The 16,971-nt window shown below is 42.4% G+C and overlaps 1 protein-coding gene across 2 annotated transcripts; it reads left to right on the plus strand.

Moving 5' to 3' along the window:
* Positions 1 to 495: 495 nt before the first annotated feature.
* On the plus strand, positions 496 to 16,971 carry ppp4r2b (protein phosphatase 4, regulatory subunit 2b; the record flags this gene model as incomplete). Of its 2 annotated transcripts, XM_034204586.1 has the most annotated exon segments (10): positions 609 to 678; positions 1,349 to 1,430; positions 2,044 to 2,146; positions 2,837 to 3,007; positions 5,948 to 6,041; positions 6,135 to 6,172; positions 6,289 to 6,363; positions 6,452 to 6,592; positions 9,072 to 9,376; positions 16,412 to 16,971. In XM_034204586.1, coding segments are annotated over 8 exon segments (1,200 nt in total). In that variant the 5' UTR covers positions 609 to 678; positions 1,349 to 1,430; positions 2,044 to 2,129.

The following is a 16,971-nucleotide window of genomic DNA, read 5'->3' on the forward strand; positions in this document are numbered from 1 at the left end:
CAGTATATACAGTAATTAAATTAGCTCCACCTTTACCAGCTGTGATGAACACATTAATTGAGATTATTTATAGTCCAGTTAATTAATATGCTAAAATGGGACATTACGCACAATAAGTACTTTTTACTTTGGTATGTTAAGTATATTTTGATGCCAATACTTTTGTAACCAAGTATTTGTACACTGCAGTATACTTTTACTTAAGTCAAATATCTGACTATTTCTTCCACCTTGCCAATAGTACAGACTTAAGAGCAATGTCTTAGTAATAGTCAAGTGTATTGGTTCTAATATTTTAAACTGTTTAATTCATGTAAGCAGGTAGCATAGAGGGAGCACAGCAGTGAACAGATGTGTCAGAGATATAACATATACAGTCATATGTCTTTTTTGACGTAAGCCTACTTGTATTCATGTCTCAGCTATAATTACATTTATTAAAATCAATTATTCCACATAGATACTTCCTCCATGAGGCTCTGTTGCTCTTCCCAGCACAGTTGCTCGCCTGTTGCCGAACAGGCAGTGACCTCACGGCGCCATATTAAAATGCTCCCTCCTCTTTGCCTGTGAGATCGTAGCTTAGCAGCAGCAGCTAGCCACCAGTCTGCTTTTTACATCCACTGACAGAGGGCAACGCCGTGATGGAGATCGACTCGCTTCAAGAGGCGCTCCGAGGTCACTTCACTTTATTTCGATAGGTTTTGTGCTTACTGAGACAACGCTGTATATGTCTGCTTCCGCTAAACGTTGTATAATAGAAAACAAACGGAGTGTTGCTCAAAGGCTAATGCCGCTAGCTAGTTGCTAATGCTAACAAGCTGTTACACGGAAATGGTTAGCTGTCTGTGCCAATGCATTAGCCAAGGGAACACAAATAACTAAATTATGATGCGTTACGTTATCCTTAGTTCTTCGTGTATATTTATTTACTGTCATTATTTGATTAAACATGCTGACACATATTTTGAGGGAAATAACTACCAAGTGCCACCGGCTAATGGTGGACTACTGTTTGCCGGTTGTAGCTAACTAAACATGCTAACTAGTGTGCTAAACTTCAAGCTAGCAAGCTAACAAGCTAGACGTATAGCACCCATTAGCCCGCTACGTTATGTAAATAGCTAACGTTGATTGGACAATTTGATCGTATTCAGCCAGGGTGTCGCCTCCTAATAAGCTTAATTGTGTTGGTTAAATGTAAAACATCCTAGCCTTTTAGCCGAGTTATCGAACATGTAGCTAGGTTAAATCAGAGCCTGTCTATCTCTGTTCAGGCTAGTTTTTAAAGAAATGTTGGGTTGTTTTCGTTGTTCCCACGTAATGTAAGTTTGTTTTCTCTCCTCAGATTTCGATAAGAAAGCAAAGACGGAGGAATGTCCTCTTCTGGAGCAGTTTCTATGTCATATTGCCAAGACAGGAGAGACATTGTAAGTGGACATAGCAGGCCTGATAAATTCTCCCCACACTAACGTTACTACTGCTACTACACCACACACATGAACACATACGCAGACCAGAGGTGCACTCGGACCATGTTCTTAAGTAAAAGTAGAAGTAATAGAGTGTAGGAATACTCTGTTACAAGTACAAGTCCAATCAAAATTGTACTCGAGTCAAAGTACAAAAGTATGGGCATCAAAATAAACGTAAAGTACCGACAGTAAAAGTACTCTTTATGCATATTTCAATGACTATGTAATATGTTTATATACTACTTATCAATGCATTCATATATTATCAAAGCTGGTAGAGGTGGAGCTAATTTTTAGTCACTGTGTATACTACAGGGTACCTTGTGGATTTACTCCAGATGTAACTAAGTCTTATTGAAGTGTTTATATTTCACATCATTAATAAAACATCTGCAAAGTAACTAACGGTATTATATACATTTAGTGGTGTAAAAGTACATGAGTTACCTCAGAATTGTGGTTGAGTAGAAGTACAACATTTGCAAAAAGAAAAATCTTAGTTTGTTGTGCATTTTATTTGTTATGTCAACTGTATTTTCATGCCTCTTCTTAATTAATGTCCCCATAGCCAATGCGACATCCATACCAGCATAGAAAATAGGATCTTGATGTGAACAGCAGTGAGCGACACAAGGCATTGTGGGACTTTAAGACATGGATTTGAAGCTACGGTAGTGACAAAATGACAGGCTTCGGCTGGGAGTCAAGAGGGATGGGAAATACGGTTTTACATTAAATTAAAGAAAATGACACCTATTGATTACAAATGCTTATGTTGTCCTTAATTAGTTCCTTTTTCCTTTCTATGTTATACGTTAACTTACAATAGGTGAACTGGAAGGTAAATGAAGAACGCTAGCTAACATTAGCCCTTTAGCTTTCACAGATTTGGCTTTAACATCATATTAACGTCTAATACCTGTTTTCTCTATAACATTAGGGCACCGCTAAAAAGTTGTGATGGCACCTGTTGGTGTTATGATTGCTGTTAGCATGGTAGCTAACTGACCACCCTAATCTGTGATGATATATCTGTTTGGCTGTCTATTCAAACATGCTGTCAGTGTGCCAACCTAGCAATTTTAGCATTTAACAGCAGTGCACTCACTGCACTTGTAAGATAGTGTTTTACAACTGTTTTTTTTTCTCTGTCGCAAACATGTGCTAGAGTTTGAAAGTGAATGTAAACAACAAGGGATGACCTGAAACATGGGGACAACTTCTCAAAATGCAGTGGGGCATGCCTTGTTTCTCCTACTCCTATATGTTTTTCTCCAACATGGCAAGTTTTTCGATCTATTATAATGTGTCATACCAAATGTGTTGAGCCTTTTTTTTTGTTGCTTACCTTTTAACTCCAGGGTGCAATGGCCTCAATTCAAGAACTACTTCCTGTTTAAATTGGAGAATGTGCTGGATGACTTCAGAGCCTCGGCGCCTGAGCAAAGAGGTCCTGCAAATCCAAATGTCGAGTCAATTCCATTCGAAGATATGAAGGAGAGAATCCTGAAAATTGTCAAGGGATACGACGGGTATGTGATCATCTTTAGTAGTAGATTTTGATGACAGTAATGGTGTCTGGTTGACTGTAGGGAGATGCAAACCAGATCTTGCATGTTTTGTTCCCCATGACCAACACATGCAATCTGTTGCTGTCCTCTAGGATTGCTGTCTTCAAATCAAGTTTTATTTTTCATCTTTCAGGTTTATATTGAGGTTTTTGAATGTTTGTTGTCCTGCTTTTTCAAATGTATAATTAGGGTGCATTCACACCAGCCTTTTATAGTCCGGTTGAATCGAACTCTGGTGTGTTTAGCCGCTTGGTGCGGTTCATTTGGGTCGGTGTGAACACAGTCCGAGACCTCTGAAGTGAACTAAACAACCGGACTCTGGTCCGCCTAAAAGAGATGGTCTCGGAACGCTTGCTTGCAAACTCTGGAGCGGTTCATTGCTGGTGTGAACGCAGTCCGTACCAAAACATAGGAAGCGTAGTATTTACGTGTCACAAGAACGCGGGTGTCTTCAACAATCTTTAGCGAAAGAGACTTTCAAGACATCTGCGGTTGTTAATGTAAAGAGTGAAGCAGAATGAAGTGTTGAACAGTGTCGTGTAAAGTAAAAATGCTCCGTCAACTACATAAATGTAAGAACACCTGTCGTTTTTGAAACGCCCCTCCTTACTGCAGAACGTCTCATTATATGTGTTATAATGTTTTTTAACGGACGTTGTCTGAGTATATAATCATATGCGCGGGCCGCTAGTGTCTGTTGATCTCCAGATTAACAGCAGTTTGAGAATAACCTGCCGAAAGTGCCAATGCTCCATGGCGGAGGCTCCGGTAGAAATTTGCGTTTTTACCCCCGTAATGTCTGACCAATGGTTGAACAGCATATCCGATCACATGACTTGTGTTTAAAGTTTATAGTCCGTTTGAGTTTTGCCAATGTAAACGCAAACTGAACCTTCTGAAAAATGAAACAATGTAACAAACTGTGGTCTGGTGCGCTGACTATTAGGTGTGAATCATAGACTGTATATATAAATGGACGTAGGGTCCGTGACGTCACCCATAGGATTCTGCAGAGCTGCCGTGAAGCCCTTAGTAGGCGGAGTCGGCCACTAACGGCTCGACTGTGACGTCAGAGTCTAATCCCGCCTGCTCCAAATAAGGGCCTGCCTCCGAACTGGAAGTAAACAGAGCTAGCTCAGGCTAAGAAGTTAAGCTAACATGAAATACGTGCATACCAAGTTACTGCTAACAGTGTAGTACCCCTATATAAACGTTACATTCATAATCAAATGAGACAATCTGCAAGAGAATTAGCTATATTTTGTTATTCTTAATGCTTGTCATTCACACGTTGAGAAAAGACGGACTCCACCGCCCGGACCTAACGGAGCCGCAGTGGGCTAGCTCCGGGACGCCGGCTGGAGCTAGCCCCCTGCGGCTCCGTTAGCTCCGGCGGCCACCACTGGGATAATCGGGTCCCCATTTAACATTTGCTCCCGTTTAGCATTATGAGCGTCTAGCGATAGACTATAAAAGTCTTACCCAAGGCTGAATCATAAACTAAAATGTATATGTATGCATAAAGGGTTACGTCCTTAGCTGGCTAATAAGTAACAAGCTAAGCTACCAAGCACACAAACACCTGCGAACGGGGTTAACATGTATAATATTATCATTTTAGACTTCTTGGAAGTTCTGTTAGTACATTCAAGCGCACAGCACGATATTTTAATTGTCTGGTATTTGTAACAATATTCCCTAAAAGGCACAATCACCACGAACACGGCTAAAGGGTCAAGTACAGTACTATGACTAACTAACGTTGTAGCCTCTATGGTTGTAGCCTAGCAGAGTGGACAAGTTGCTGTTAGCTGACAGTGAGGCACGTACGTGTCCATCAACGTGACCACGCCCTAATTTATGCAAAAACGTTAAGACCTAATATAAATAAAAGGGTCGTGTTAGAAAACAATTCACTCACAGATTCATAATCATGAAGGTGGAATCTAACTATATCGATAATAATATGTATTGCATCCATGGGTAGAAACATGTTTTTTTCTGCTGTAAAGTTGGGCATTTTAACATGGGGGTCAATGGAAATTGCTCCTTTCTGCAGCCAGTCCCTAGCGGCCCATGTATGAACTGCAGTGTGTGGCACTTCCGTATTGGCTTCCCGGCTGTTCCCCAGAGTTTGCCGCTTGGTGTGAATGCACCCTGACATTTCTATCGGAGCCAAAACAATTGTAATTTTAAAAATAGGCAAATTATAAAAGGTTGCACGGCAAACCATTTTGATAATCGATTGATAACCTTGAGTTATTCTTTTAATTCAAAAAAAGTAAAAAAAAAATGTTTCGGCTGGTCAAAACAAAAAATGTAAAGAAGGCTCTAGACAATTGTTGATAACCGACATAATAGCATGATATGTTAAATGGTTCTACAGGAGGGAGTTTTCTGGAAAAATGTAGTATGCGGGCAATCCTGTAGCGCTTATCTTGTATATAAGATACATTCTCGCGAGAACATGACGCCCATACACAAGATGGCGCCGCGGACGTAAACAACAATGCGACGTCGGAGCTCAATTTGATACGATTTTCATATTTGTTGAGTTATTATACAGTTCGTTGCAAACAAAAATATTTTTTTTTGGCATCACATTAAAACGTTACTGGACAAATCTGCATTTTGGTATGAGGGCACACGTCGAAAGTAAGACTGTCCCCCGGTTTAGACAAAACCCTGTACAGAATCCTAAACGCACCTTTTTAGTTTTTTAACTGTCAATATAATCACAGACAGTTATTGTTGTTATCTACAATCATATGTTTTACAGAGACATTTCTCAGTGATAGTATAAACGGATAAAACAAAGTTAGACACACCCTGAAAAAAACCCCTAAATGACTAATTTCTTTATCATTTGTATTGAACATGTTGCTTTTTCTTAAATTGTAGAATTCCATTTACGATCCAGCGCTTGTGCGAGCTGCTCACAGAACCCAAGAGGAACTACACAGGAACAGATAAGTTTCTCCGGGGAGTGGAGAAGGTATGTCCCAAGCTGCTCTTCCCCTCAAGTTGTTAACCAGCTGTCATCGTTTTTTTTTTTTAACTCATTTCGGCCTTTCTTCTTCCCCTATAGAATGTAATGGTGGTAAGCTGTGTCCACCCAACCTCAGAGTAAGTGTGTTCTCCAAATGTAACACTTTTAGGAATAAACTAAATAAGTCAAAACGTTTTTGTTTGTTATGTTCCACTGGATTAAGAATTTAGTTTCTTCTTAATTTGTTGTACAGGAAAAATGGATGCAGCGCTGTCAGCAGAATGAATGGAGTGATGCTTCCTGGGAACACATCTGCTTTTACAGAGAGGTTTGGGACAGATTTAGTAATTGATCCTTGAATAAACAGAAATCCGAGATATTACTTTTGTTTATTCCTTTTTGCATGTTTTCCCTAGGAAAGTGAACGGTCCTGGAACTCCCCGACCGCTGAACCGACCAAAGTTGTCTCTGGCCAACTCACTATCAGCTAACGGCCTGCCAGACAGCACAGACAACAAAGACCTCGACACAGAGCACGAAGACGACAAAGACTCCAGGTATTCGAGAATCTACACCAGCTCAAATCTAATCACCCTGTTCCACATATGTGACTCGCTCTATCCAAATCAGTCGGAAGTCGCAACGGCTCATTTAAAAAATAAACGTGGATTTGCGTAAAAAAATAGTTTTTCGGGGTTCGGGTGTTTTGTAAAAGTCTTATTTCCAAAATCACACGATAAATACTTTTTGGAAGCTTGTAAAGGAAGAAGACAGCTCTCACTCGCCACTCTGCTGTTCCGCAGCGCTGCTTCCCCTCCCTCGGGCTGAAATTACGAATGTAAGGCGTATAGTAATCATAGATAACACGGCAGGTTCAGTGACAGTTTGTTTTCATCGCCTCCCACGCTGGGATTTGAAATCATCTGATTTCAAATAAACAAAGTCTTAGCTTTCAGAATATTAGGTCGCATTCACACCTAGCAGTCCGCTTCTCTGGTGCGCACCAGACCACAGTTTGTTACATCGTTTCATTTTTCAGAAGGTTCGGTTTGCGTTCACACGGGCAAAATTCAAACGGACTATAAACTTTAACACAAGTCATGTGCTCGGAAATGCTGTTCAACCATTGGTCAGACATTAAGGGGGTAAAAACGCAAATCCCTGCAATTTCTACCGGAGCCTCGGCCATGGATTATTTTCATGTTTTAATCTGGAGAGCATATCAACAGATTCTAGCAACGGCGCATATGATTCATATGATTCAGACAACGTGCGATTAAAAAACATTGTAACACATATGTGACCTGCTCTATCAAAATCAGTCGCATTGACCCGAAGACACATTGAGTTGTATACACTGCGGGAAAGAGGAGAGTCCTAGCTTTCTGATGATATCAGGATTGTTGTTGTACTTCAAATATTAAGCAAAATATGTCACATTATATAATGACCGTCACCGAGTCATCATTTTGAGAAAAAGGCCTTCAAAGTTTCCTCTTCTCTGGAATCCATCGATCTGATTGGTTATTAGCGGCTAGCAAATGATAAAGATAGTCCGGAGGGAAAATATTTCCGTTTGGATTACTGGTCTGGGGGAAGCTCACGTGTGTGTGTGTGTGTGTGAGTGTGTGTGTTTGTGTATTTTTGCGTCTGTGTGTATTGTGTTTGTTTCCCGGGGAAAACCCTCACGAGAAACACCGGCTGTTGTTATGCCTGCTGTGACGTGAAGTTACTCCGTTCTCCGCTTGTAATTATGCCGTTACAAGCTTCAACGTTGTATTTATCATCTGAATTTGCCGAAACAAGTTTAATATTCTGAAAGCCAAGACTTTGTTTATTTGAAACCAGATGAAAACAAACTGTAACGGACCCTGCCGTGTTATCTATGATTACTATACTCTTACATTCATAATGTCAGCCGGAGGGAGGGGGGAGGCGCTGAGGAACAGCAGAGTGGAGAGCTGTCTTCTTCCCTTTACAAGCTTCAAACATGTATTTATCGTGTGATTTTGGAAATAAAAGTTTCATATTCTGAAAGCCAAGACTTTGTTTATTTAAAATCAAACAAAACACCCAAACCCCGAAAAATTACTTTTTATGCAAATCCACGTTTATTTTTAAATGAGCCGTTGCGACTTCCGACTGATCTCGATAGCGCCGGTCACATGAGACATTCTGCAGTAAGGTTTTTTTTTTTTTTACCGACGGCAGGTGGCTCTGACTTTATGTATAGTTTTTTGTTTGATAGTTGTTTTTACTTTACACGACACTTCATTCTGCTTCACGATTTTGAAGACACCCGTGTTCTTGTGACACGTAAATACTACGCTTCCTATGTTTTGGTGCGGACTGTGTTCACACCAGCAATGAACCGCTCCAGAGTTCACTAGCAAGCGGTCCGAGACCACCTCTTTTAGGCGGACCAGAGTCCGGTTGTTTAGTTCACTTCAGAGGTCTCGGACTGCGTTCACACCGACCCAAATGAACCGCGCTAAACGCACCAGGGTTCGATTCAACCGGACTATACAAGGCTGCTGTGAATGCAACCTTAAACTTGTTTCGGCAAATTCAGATGATAAATATAACGTTGAAGCTTCGGCATAATTACAAGCGGAGAACGGAGTAACTTGACGTCACAGCAGGCATAACAACAGCCGGAGTTTCTCGTTAGTGTTTTCCCCGGGAAACAAACACAATACACACAAATGCAAAAATACACACACACACACACACTCGCAAGCTTCCCCCAGACCACTAATCCAAACGAAAATATCTTCCCTTCGTAATATTTTGATCATTTGCTCCGCTAATAATCAATCAGATCGATGGGCCTTTTTCTCAAAATGATGACTCTGTAACAGTCATTATATAATGTGACATACTTTGCTTAATATTTGGAGTACAAAAACAATCCTGATATGATCAGAAAGCTAGGACTCTCCTCTTTCCAACAGTATACAACTCAAATTGTGTCTTCAGGTCACATGTAGCCTCTGGAAGAATCACATGTGTATCGCCCATTTCTCGCTCTTTCAGTGAGGTGTCAGCGTCGGGATCCCTGCCGAGCTCGGTGAAGAACAAACACCCCGAAGAAGCGGAGGAGGACATGGAGGCCGAGCAACAGGAAGTGAAAAGACTTAAGTTCAGCAAGGACGACGAGGAAGAGGAAGACGAGGAGGACGAAGAGGATGAGCAGGAGGCGGACACTCTGAGGCCTTTACACGCCACCTGCCAATCGAAAGAGGCAGAAGCCATGGTGCAGGAGGAAGACGAAGAGGAGAAGGCCGGCTACAGGAAGGACAAGGAGGCTTCCAGCAGTGCTGCTCCTCCAGAGGACCAAGGTAGGCTGGTTTTCCTGTTTGTTTGTTCACCATGTAAAGCGGTCTTGGGTCCCTTGAAAGGCGCTATACACATTTATTATTATTATTAATAGTTGGTTTGTGTTTGTTTTCTTAGCTACCAAGGGGAAAATTAGCATATTTGCAGTTTATGATTTACACGGGGAAAAAAAAGCTTAATTCTAGGGATGCTCCGATCGCCAATTTTGGGGCCGATCGAGTGGGCGGGGCCTATGGGAATCTTCCATTTAAAGTGATGTTTAAATCTCAGTTAATGGGGCTCATTTACTGGAGCTTCCACAAACAACAACCAACATAATTATTACATTCAAATGAAGTACATTATTCAAGTTTACATTAACTTGGGAGAATAACACGGGAGAAATGAGCGGAAACACTCTCTTTTCCTCTCCCCCTCTCTCTCTCTCTCTCTCTCTTCCTCTCCCCCCTCTCTCTCTCTTTCCTCTCCCCCTCTCTCTCTCTTTCTCTCCCCCTCTCTCTTTTCCTGTCCCCCTCTCTCTCTCTCTCTCTCTCTTTTCTTCTCCCCCTCTCTCTCTCTTTCTCTCCCCCTCTCTCTCTCCTGACAGCCTGTCAGTATCGTCTCATGCAGCTCACTGATCCAGTAATGAGTGACCCCCCGACAGTGAAGAATTAACATATGTATAACTAGTTCATCTTGTTCCAGAGGTAGATAAAATAGCTAAGTGTGTTAGTTCTAACGCTTAGTGTGTGTTCTGCTCCGCTCACCGGTCCGGCGGGCGGAGCTTTAGGATTTCTGCTTCACACACGTTGCATACCGCTGTTTTACTGTCATTTTCGGACACCTTCAAATACTGCCAGACCGGTGAAGCCATTTTGGCGAGCTTGTTTATTACGTCATGTGATCGGCTCTCCTGATCGGCCTTTATAGAGAGGACCGATCGATCGGCAAAGAGTGAATATCGATCGGAGCATCCCTACTTAATTCAATCCCACAGGTATGGAAGGAAGACTGGACTAATAATGCAATTGCTTTTTCTTTTGGCTGCGTATGACAGTCATTTTCCAGTTATTAGATACAGCTGTGTTCAACAACACTATTTTCTCCACCCAATTAGGGCTGCACAATTAATATGAATGTTATTCAAATCACCATATGGACCAGTGCGATATCCAAATGGCAAGTAAGAATGTAAAAATAAGATATTTAAAGATAAAAAGTCAAGTAAATACAAATGATTGTTTATTACAGATGCTCATAAAACCACAAGACATATTGATTTTATTTAAACGATTGTTAATATCCTAGTAGGTTAAGTCAGTGCCGACTATCATGTTTTTATCCTTTTTGTTATCTGAATAACGGTTCTAACTTTTGTGAATCCTTTTCTGAGTTTTATCTAAAGCAGTTTTATTGCTGTTTTGGTGACTGTTTTGATTCTATCACACGTTTGCAGCCAGTTTTTTTTTGGACTGAATCGAGGGACGAGTTGTGACTATATTGGCATTTTCATATTGTGACGACATATTACAGATGGTCAAAGAAAGTCTCTGCAGCTCTCATACTTAAAATGTGTCTCTAAGCTCCCGTTCAGGACAGGCTCTTCCCAACCAGAGCTTTAAGCTTACGTTTCCTAAAGCTCAGTTCATTTCTCTATCAAAACGAGCACAATTTGAGCTGCGTCTGGTTATTCTTCTCTTGAAGGACGATGTTCAAAAGAACAGCAAAGAGGTTCATTATGCACAAAGTCTTTCTCATAGTCTATGCAGGAGGAGATGGCTCGATAAGGCATGATTTGCAATCCTATTAAACATGAGATTGTATAAAAAGTTAACCAGTTTGTGGAAAAAATACATTCAGGTGGACTTCATGTTCATTAAAAAACCAACGTTGGCCATCTTCAAACTAAGATGTTATATGTTAAGTGGCTTATTGTTATCAGTCATATTTAGTAGGGATGCTCCGATCGCCAATTTCGGGACCGATCGCCAAAATCAGTATCGGCCGATACCGATCGCCAATCCGATCGAGTGGGCGGGGCCTAAATGGAAGATTTAAACATCACTTTAAATCTTCCATTTAAAGTGATGTTTAAAACTCAGTTAATGCTCATTCTCTGGAGCTTCCACAAACAACAATCAACTTAATTATTACATTAGAATGATGTACATTATTCAAGTTTACATTAACTTTGGATAATAACACGGGAGAAATTAGCGGAAGCGCTCTCTTTTCCTCTCTCCCTCTCTCTCTCTCCCTCTCTCTCTCTCTGACAGCCTGTCAGTATCTCATGCAGCTCACTGATCCAGTAATGAGTGACCCGACAATGAAGAATAAATATATTTATAATAACTAGTTTAGCTTGTTCCAGAGGTAGATAAAATAGCTAAGTTCAGTTAGGTTCAGTACTCGGCCCCCTCCTCTTCATCATCTACATCCTCCCCCTTGGTCAGATTCTCCGCAAATACAACCTGGACTTTCACTGCTATGCCGACGACACCCAGATTTACCTCAGCACCAAATCCCCCAACAACCCCCCCCTCACCCACATCGAATCCTGTCTGACTGCACTAAAATCCTGGATGCAACACAACTTCCTCAAACTCAACAGCAATAAAACTGAACTCCTCCTCATCGGATCAAAATCCACCCTCAGCAAAACCCCCAACCTGACAATCACCATTGATAGCACCCCTGTTTCCCCCTCCACCCAGGCACGCAACCTTGGCGTGATATTTGACCCCACCCTCTCCCTCGAGCCCCACATCCGTCATGTTGTCAAAATCTCATTTTTCCACCTCCGAAATATTGCCAAACTCCATCCCTCTCTCACCCGCCCTGCAGCTGAGCGACTCATTCACGCCTTCATCTCCTCCCGCCTTGACTATTGCAACTCCCTCCTCTACGGCATCAGCTCCACCTCCCTCAGTAGACTTCAGCGTGTCCAGAACGCAGCCGCCAGACTCCTGACCCACACCAAATCATGGCATCATATCACCCCTGTCCTCAAAGAACTCCACTGGCTCCCCGTTACACACCGCATCAATTACAAACTCCTGGTCCTCACTTATAAAGCCCTCCACCATCTGGCCCCCCCCTACCTCACTGACCTCCTCACCCTCTACCAACCACCCCGGTCCCTCAGATCCACCTCAGCCGGTTTGCTTTCAATCCCCAAGGCCAAACTCCGGAGCTTCGGGGACAGAGCCTTCTCTGTGGCAGCCCCGAAGCTCTGGAACTCCCTCCCCCAAGACCTCCGTGAGTCTGAGTCCCTCACCCTGTTCCAGTCCCGCCTCAAAACCCACCTTTTCAACTCTTTATCTATAAAGCCCCCCCCCTCTTAATCAACTTCCTCCTGACTGCTTTTCTGTTGTGTTTTGTTTCTTTTTGGCTTTGTCTCTGTTTTTTTTGTTTTGTTTGTATACCCCCCCTCCCAAATGTAAAGCGTCTTTGGGTCCAGAAAAGCGCTATATAAAATTAATATATTATTATTATTATTATTAAGTGTGTTAGGTCTAACTCTTACGGTACGTCCACACAGCAGCTTTTCAAAAATCTTGAAAATCTTGGAGCTGGGCGTTTCTGAAAGCTTGGGGATTTTTTGCGAGCAACACGACCAACAACCAATCACATGAATCTCCCGCCCCCGACATACAAAGCAAAAAACCCCGGGGATTTTATGGGAGCAATATATATATATATATATAAACTCCCCAAACAGGCGAAAACCTACCAGTTTCACCCACTGTCTCTGCCACCTCCCTCCATGCCTGGTTCCTCCGGTTTGTATCCCGTTAATAGTTCTGGTCGTAAAGAACCGGGTGATTTGCTACCGTAATTTCTCGTTTGGAATATGAGGAAATGAACTGCGGTCTGGTTCTCCCTGTGTGTGTGTTTCGCTGCGCTTACCTGTCCGGCGGGCGGAGCTGCAGGATTTCTGCTTCACACACGTTGCATACCGCTATTTTACTGTCTTTTTCGGACACCTTAAAATAATGCCAGACCGGTGAAGCCATTTTGGCGAGCTTGTTTTGCCGCACACAGAGAAAAGTGTCATGTGTTTTACGTCATGCGATCGGCTCTCGCGATCGGCATGTTTAGAGAGCACCGATCGATCGGTAGAGAGTGAGTATCGGCCGATATCGATCGGTGACCGATCGATCGGAGCATCCCTAATATTTAGGGATCGACCGATATGGCTTTTTCAAGGCCGATACCGATTATTAGTAATCAAGGAGACCGATAACCGATATTTGGAACCGATATACATTTGCAGTAAAATCAGAAAATCTTGGTGTCAAAATGTAGAATAACACAAACTCCAACACAACTTCTTTGAAATGCATTTAAGCATATATTACGTTTAATTAACTTTTTAAATCTGGTTTCTTCTCTGTGCCCTTTTCTTTAGTGCAGTCATCTGCAATGAGTTAGAGACAATAAGTGGGGCTGACATCTTAACTAACAATAATGCTTAATTTATTATATCTGTCTATCTAGCATAAAATCCCAATAAGCTGCTAGCAACTGCAAAACACTAGTGCTAGCTAATGTTTTGCAAACTATTAAAAGTGAGGCTATCACAGTAGACCTAACGTTAGTCTAGTAGCCTCACTTCTAATATTTTGCTAAACATTTGCTAGATACATGTTGGCTAGCTAATGAGCTTCACATATCAACCTGAAAAACTGCGAGGCTCCACTCGCAGCCCCCCCCCTCCGCACCACAGTTACTCCGCTGCGAGACGCTGCACGCACCCCCAACTCTGACTGACTTCCCGCGTCCCTGTGTAACTGGGAAACTGATAGAATTGGATCATAAGATCGTGGTGTTTTTGCAACTTCAGCTTAGGGGATAGGGATGTTTATTGAACTTCGGTTTAACACATGTATGGCTCTGCCGCTCAGCGCTGCTGCTTGCTTCAGTCTGTGTCTGCGTTCTTTCGCACCTGCCTGTAATCTGAGAAGGTCCCGCCTCTCTGGCTCCCGCCCGGAAAATCTTCAGTAATAGCCTTTCAGTAATAGCCTATCAGGTAGCGCTGTGGGCGGGACATTGCTCGTGTACACAGAGTGGTGACTGCAGCCAGAGAAACGGCCGCATCAGAGCCAAAGTTTTATCGGCAATTTGATAAAAAAACCCGACCCCTAGTCATATTATCTCTGTCATATAATTGACTTAAAATACCTATAAAGCTTCTTGCAGTAGTGAAAGGAAACATTGAGTCCATTTTGTAAGCTTTCGTGAGTAAATGTAAAAAGCTCTGTAAATGAAACTTGTATGGAATACTCCCCCCCCCCCCCCCCCCCCCGAAAATATTAGTATATTAATTGCACTACCCCGTATAACCTCTGTTCCTCTCAAAATATCACTTTAAAATCTCCCGCATCTCAACAGGATAAGTCTGGTTTACAAAGTAACTTTGAGGGGATGATGTGTCTCTTTTGAGTAGTGTTTGGTTCTTGAAGTTTGCTGGCCGACAAGAAAACCACTCATCCATCTTCAATCATAAAACTGTCAAAGATTTGGGTAATTGTAGTCTGAAGACCATGTTGTCTAACTATGCGTTTGAACGTGTCTTTGTTCCTCTCGCAAGCCTCCCCTATGTACAAAGAAAAAAACATTATTTTTTTAAAAGCTCTGATGACTTTTGAGTAAATGAGGGCAACATTCACCAACGCCAACAATCTCCCGCATCTCAACGGCATAAGTCATAAATTATAATTTGTAGGGGATGATGTGTTCTTTTTGAAGAGTGATTGGTTCTTGAAGTTTTCTGGCCGACAAGAAAACCACTCATCCCTCCGTCAATCATAAAACTGTCTGGAAGAGTGGTTCCCAACCTTTTTCAACTCGGGGCCCACTTAAGAATCTACATTGTTTTTTTTCGCGGCCCACATTCAACCATAAACAATACGGAGGCTAAATGTTGATTGGTCAATTCAGAACATGTGACACGTTGCAGGGCTCGACATTAAAGAATGTTAACCACTTCTTGGCCTTTGGTTTCCATCAGTGGCAACCAGTTTTTAACATAAAGAAATAAGGACAGCAAACAGCTAAATGTGCACCCCAAAATATATAAATGTTAAATATTTGTTGTATTAAGAATGATATTTAGTTATTGTTGTGACCACTCGGAACCTGACACTTAAGTTGCACGTGCATTGGTGTGATTACGGAGCCAGAAAGCGACATATATATGTACATTATGCTCCGCTGTGCATTCACTTCCGGTAAAGGTTCCTTCAAAATAAGAGTCCCGATCTTATTACTACCAAAATAAAAGTGCTAAACGAAACTTTACCATAGGAAAATATTGGCATACAAATATAATCTCTTCTATAAACACATTTTAAATATAGTTAGACATATTAAAGGTAATTTATAGCATTAATAATTCATATCTAATTCTTAACTGTGAATGGGTTTTCATTTATTTAACATTAGACATGTATTAGTCGGGCCAATGACAGAACCACAATCAAGACTTCAATGCTGAAGGGCCAGTGGATCTATGGTGGGGGTCAACAGCACAAAGGTCAAGAAAACCCACATTTGAAAGGGAGACAACGGATGACCAAGAAACTAGTGACTTGCTCAATTCATTTGTGAGGGATCTGTGAAGAACAGGACAACAGCTGCACTACTGGTGTTTAGTATACCAGCAATGAGCGTGGACAAGTTTACTACCACTTAGGTTTCAAATAAGTGTGTTAAATACTTATTGTAAAGCATTTGAACATTCTTTTGTGTCACATTTTCATTATTAAGTTGATGTATAACTGTATAGTATCTTAATTATTTAAAATATAAGGTGACTAAAAATGGCAACCGTATTTTCAGCCTTGGCAACCAAAAGCTGATGCCTGGTTACCAGCCTGGCAACCACTTTTAAAAGTTAGCGTTGAGCCCTGCGTGGTTAATCCAGTAGTACAGACCACTGTCAAGGACTGTACTGACCGTTGCTAAGGAGGATCACAGGTTGGGAACCGCTGGTCTAGAAAGATAAGTCTGAAGACCATGTTGTCTAAATATCATTTGAACGTGTCTCCCCACAGAACCCAGCAGCAGCACGCAGGCCGAGGCGTGTTCGGGCTCCGGTGCGGAGGCGGAGCAGGCGGAGAGGGAGGTGCCGTGCGGCTCCCAGGAGGAGGGCAACGACATGGATCAGACGGAGCAGCAGGCGCCAGTCCTGGAGGGTCCGGAGAGCAGCAGGGACAGCGAGGAGAGCAGCAGCGACCCGGTGAGCAGCAGCAGCAGCGGGAGCAGCAGCAGCTGCAGCATAGAGGAGGGGGCGGACGCAGCCAGAGAAGACGTAGCCCCCTCCAGCAGTACCTCCGAACCCCCTACAGAGGGCGCCATGGAAAGTGCCACCTTGAACACTGGGACCACAGAGGAGCCCATGGAGCAGGACTAAACTCAACCCCCCCCCCCAAATCCCCCTTCTCTACCTGCAGCCATGTGTGACCATAAACCAGCTTGTCCTTGATTCCAGCTTGACTGTCACTGGGAGCGAGGAGAACTGCACCTCGTACACAAGACAAAACGCCTCGTCCCGCTTTCTTTTTTTGGACACTCCTCCGAAAATACCTGGCATTGATGTTGGCATACAAATACC

The sequence above is a fragment of the Gymnodraco acuticeps genome, unplaced genomic scaffold, assembly GCF_902827175.1.
Source record: "Gymnodraco acuticeps unplaced genomic scaffold, fGymAcu1.1, whole genome shotgun sequence".
NCBI lineage: Eukaryota > Metazoa > Chordata > Actinopteri > Perciformes > Bathydraconidae > Gymnodraco > Gymnodraco acuticeps.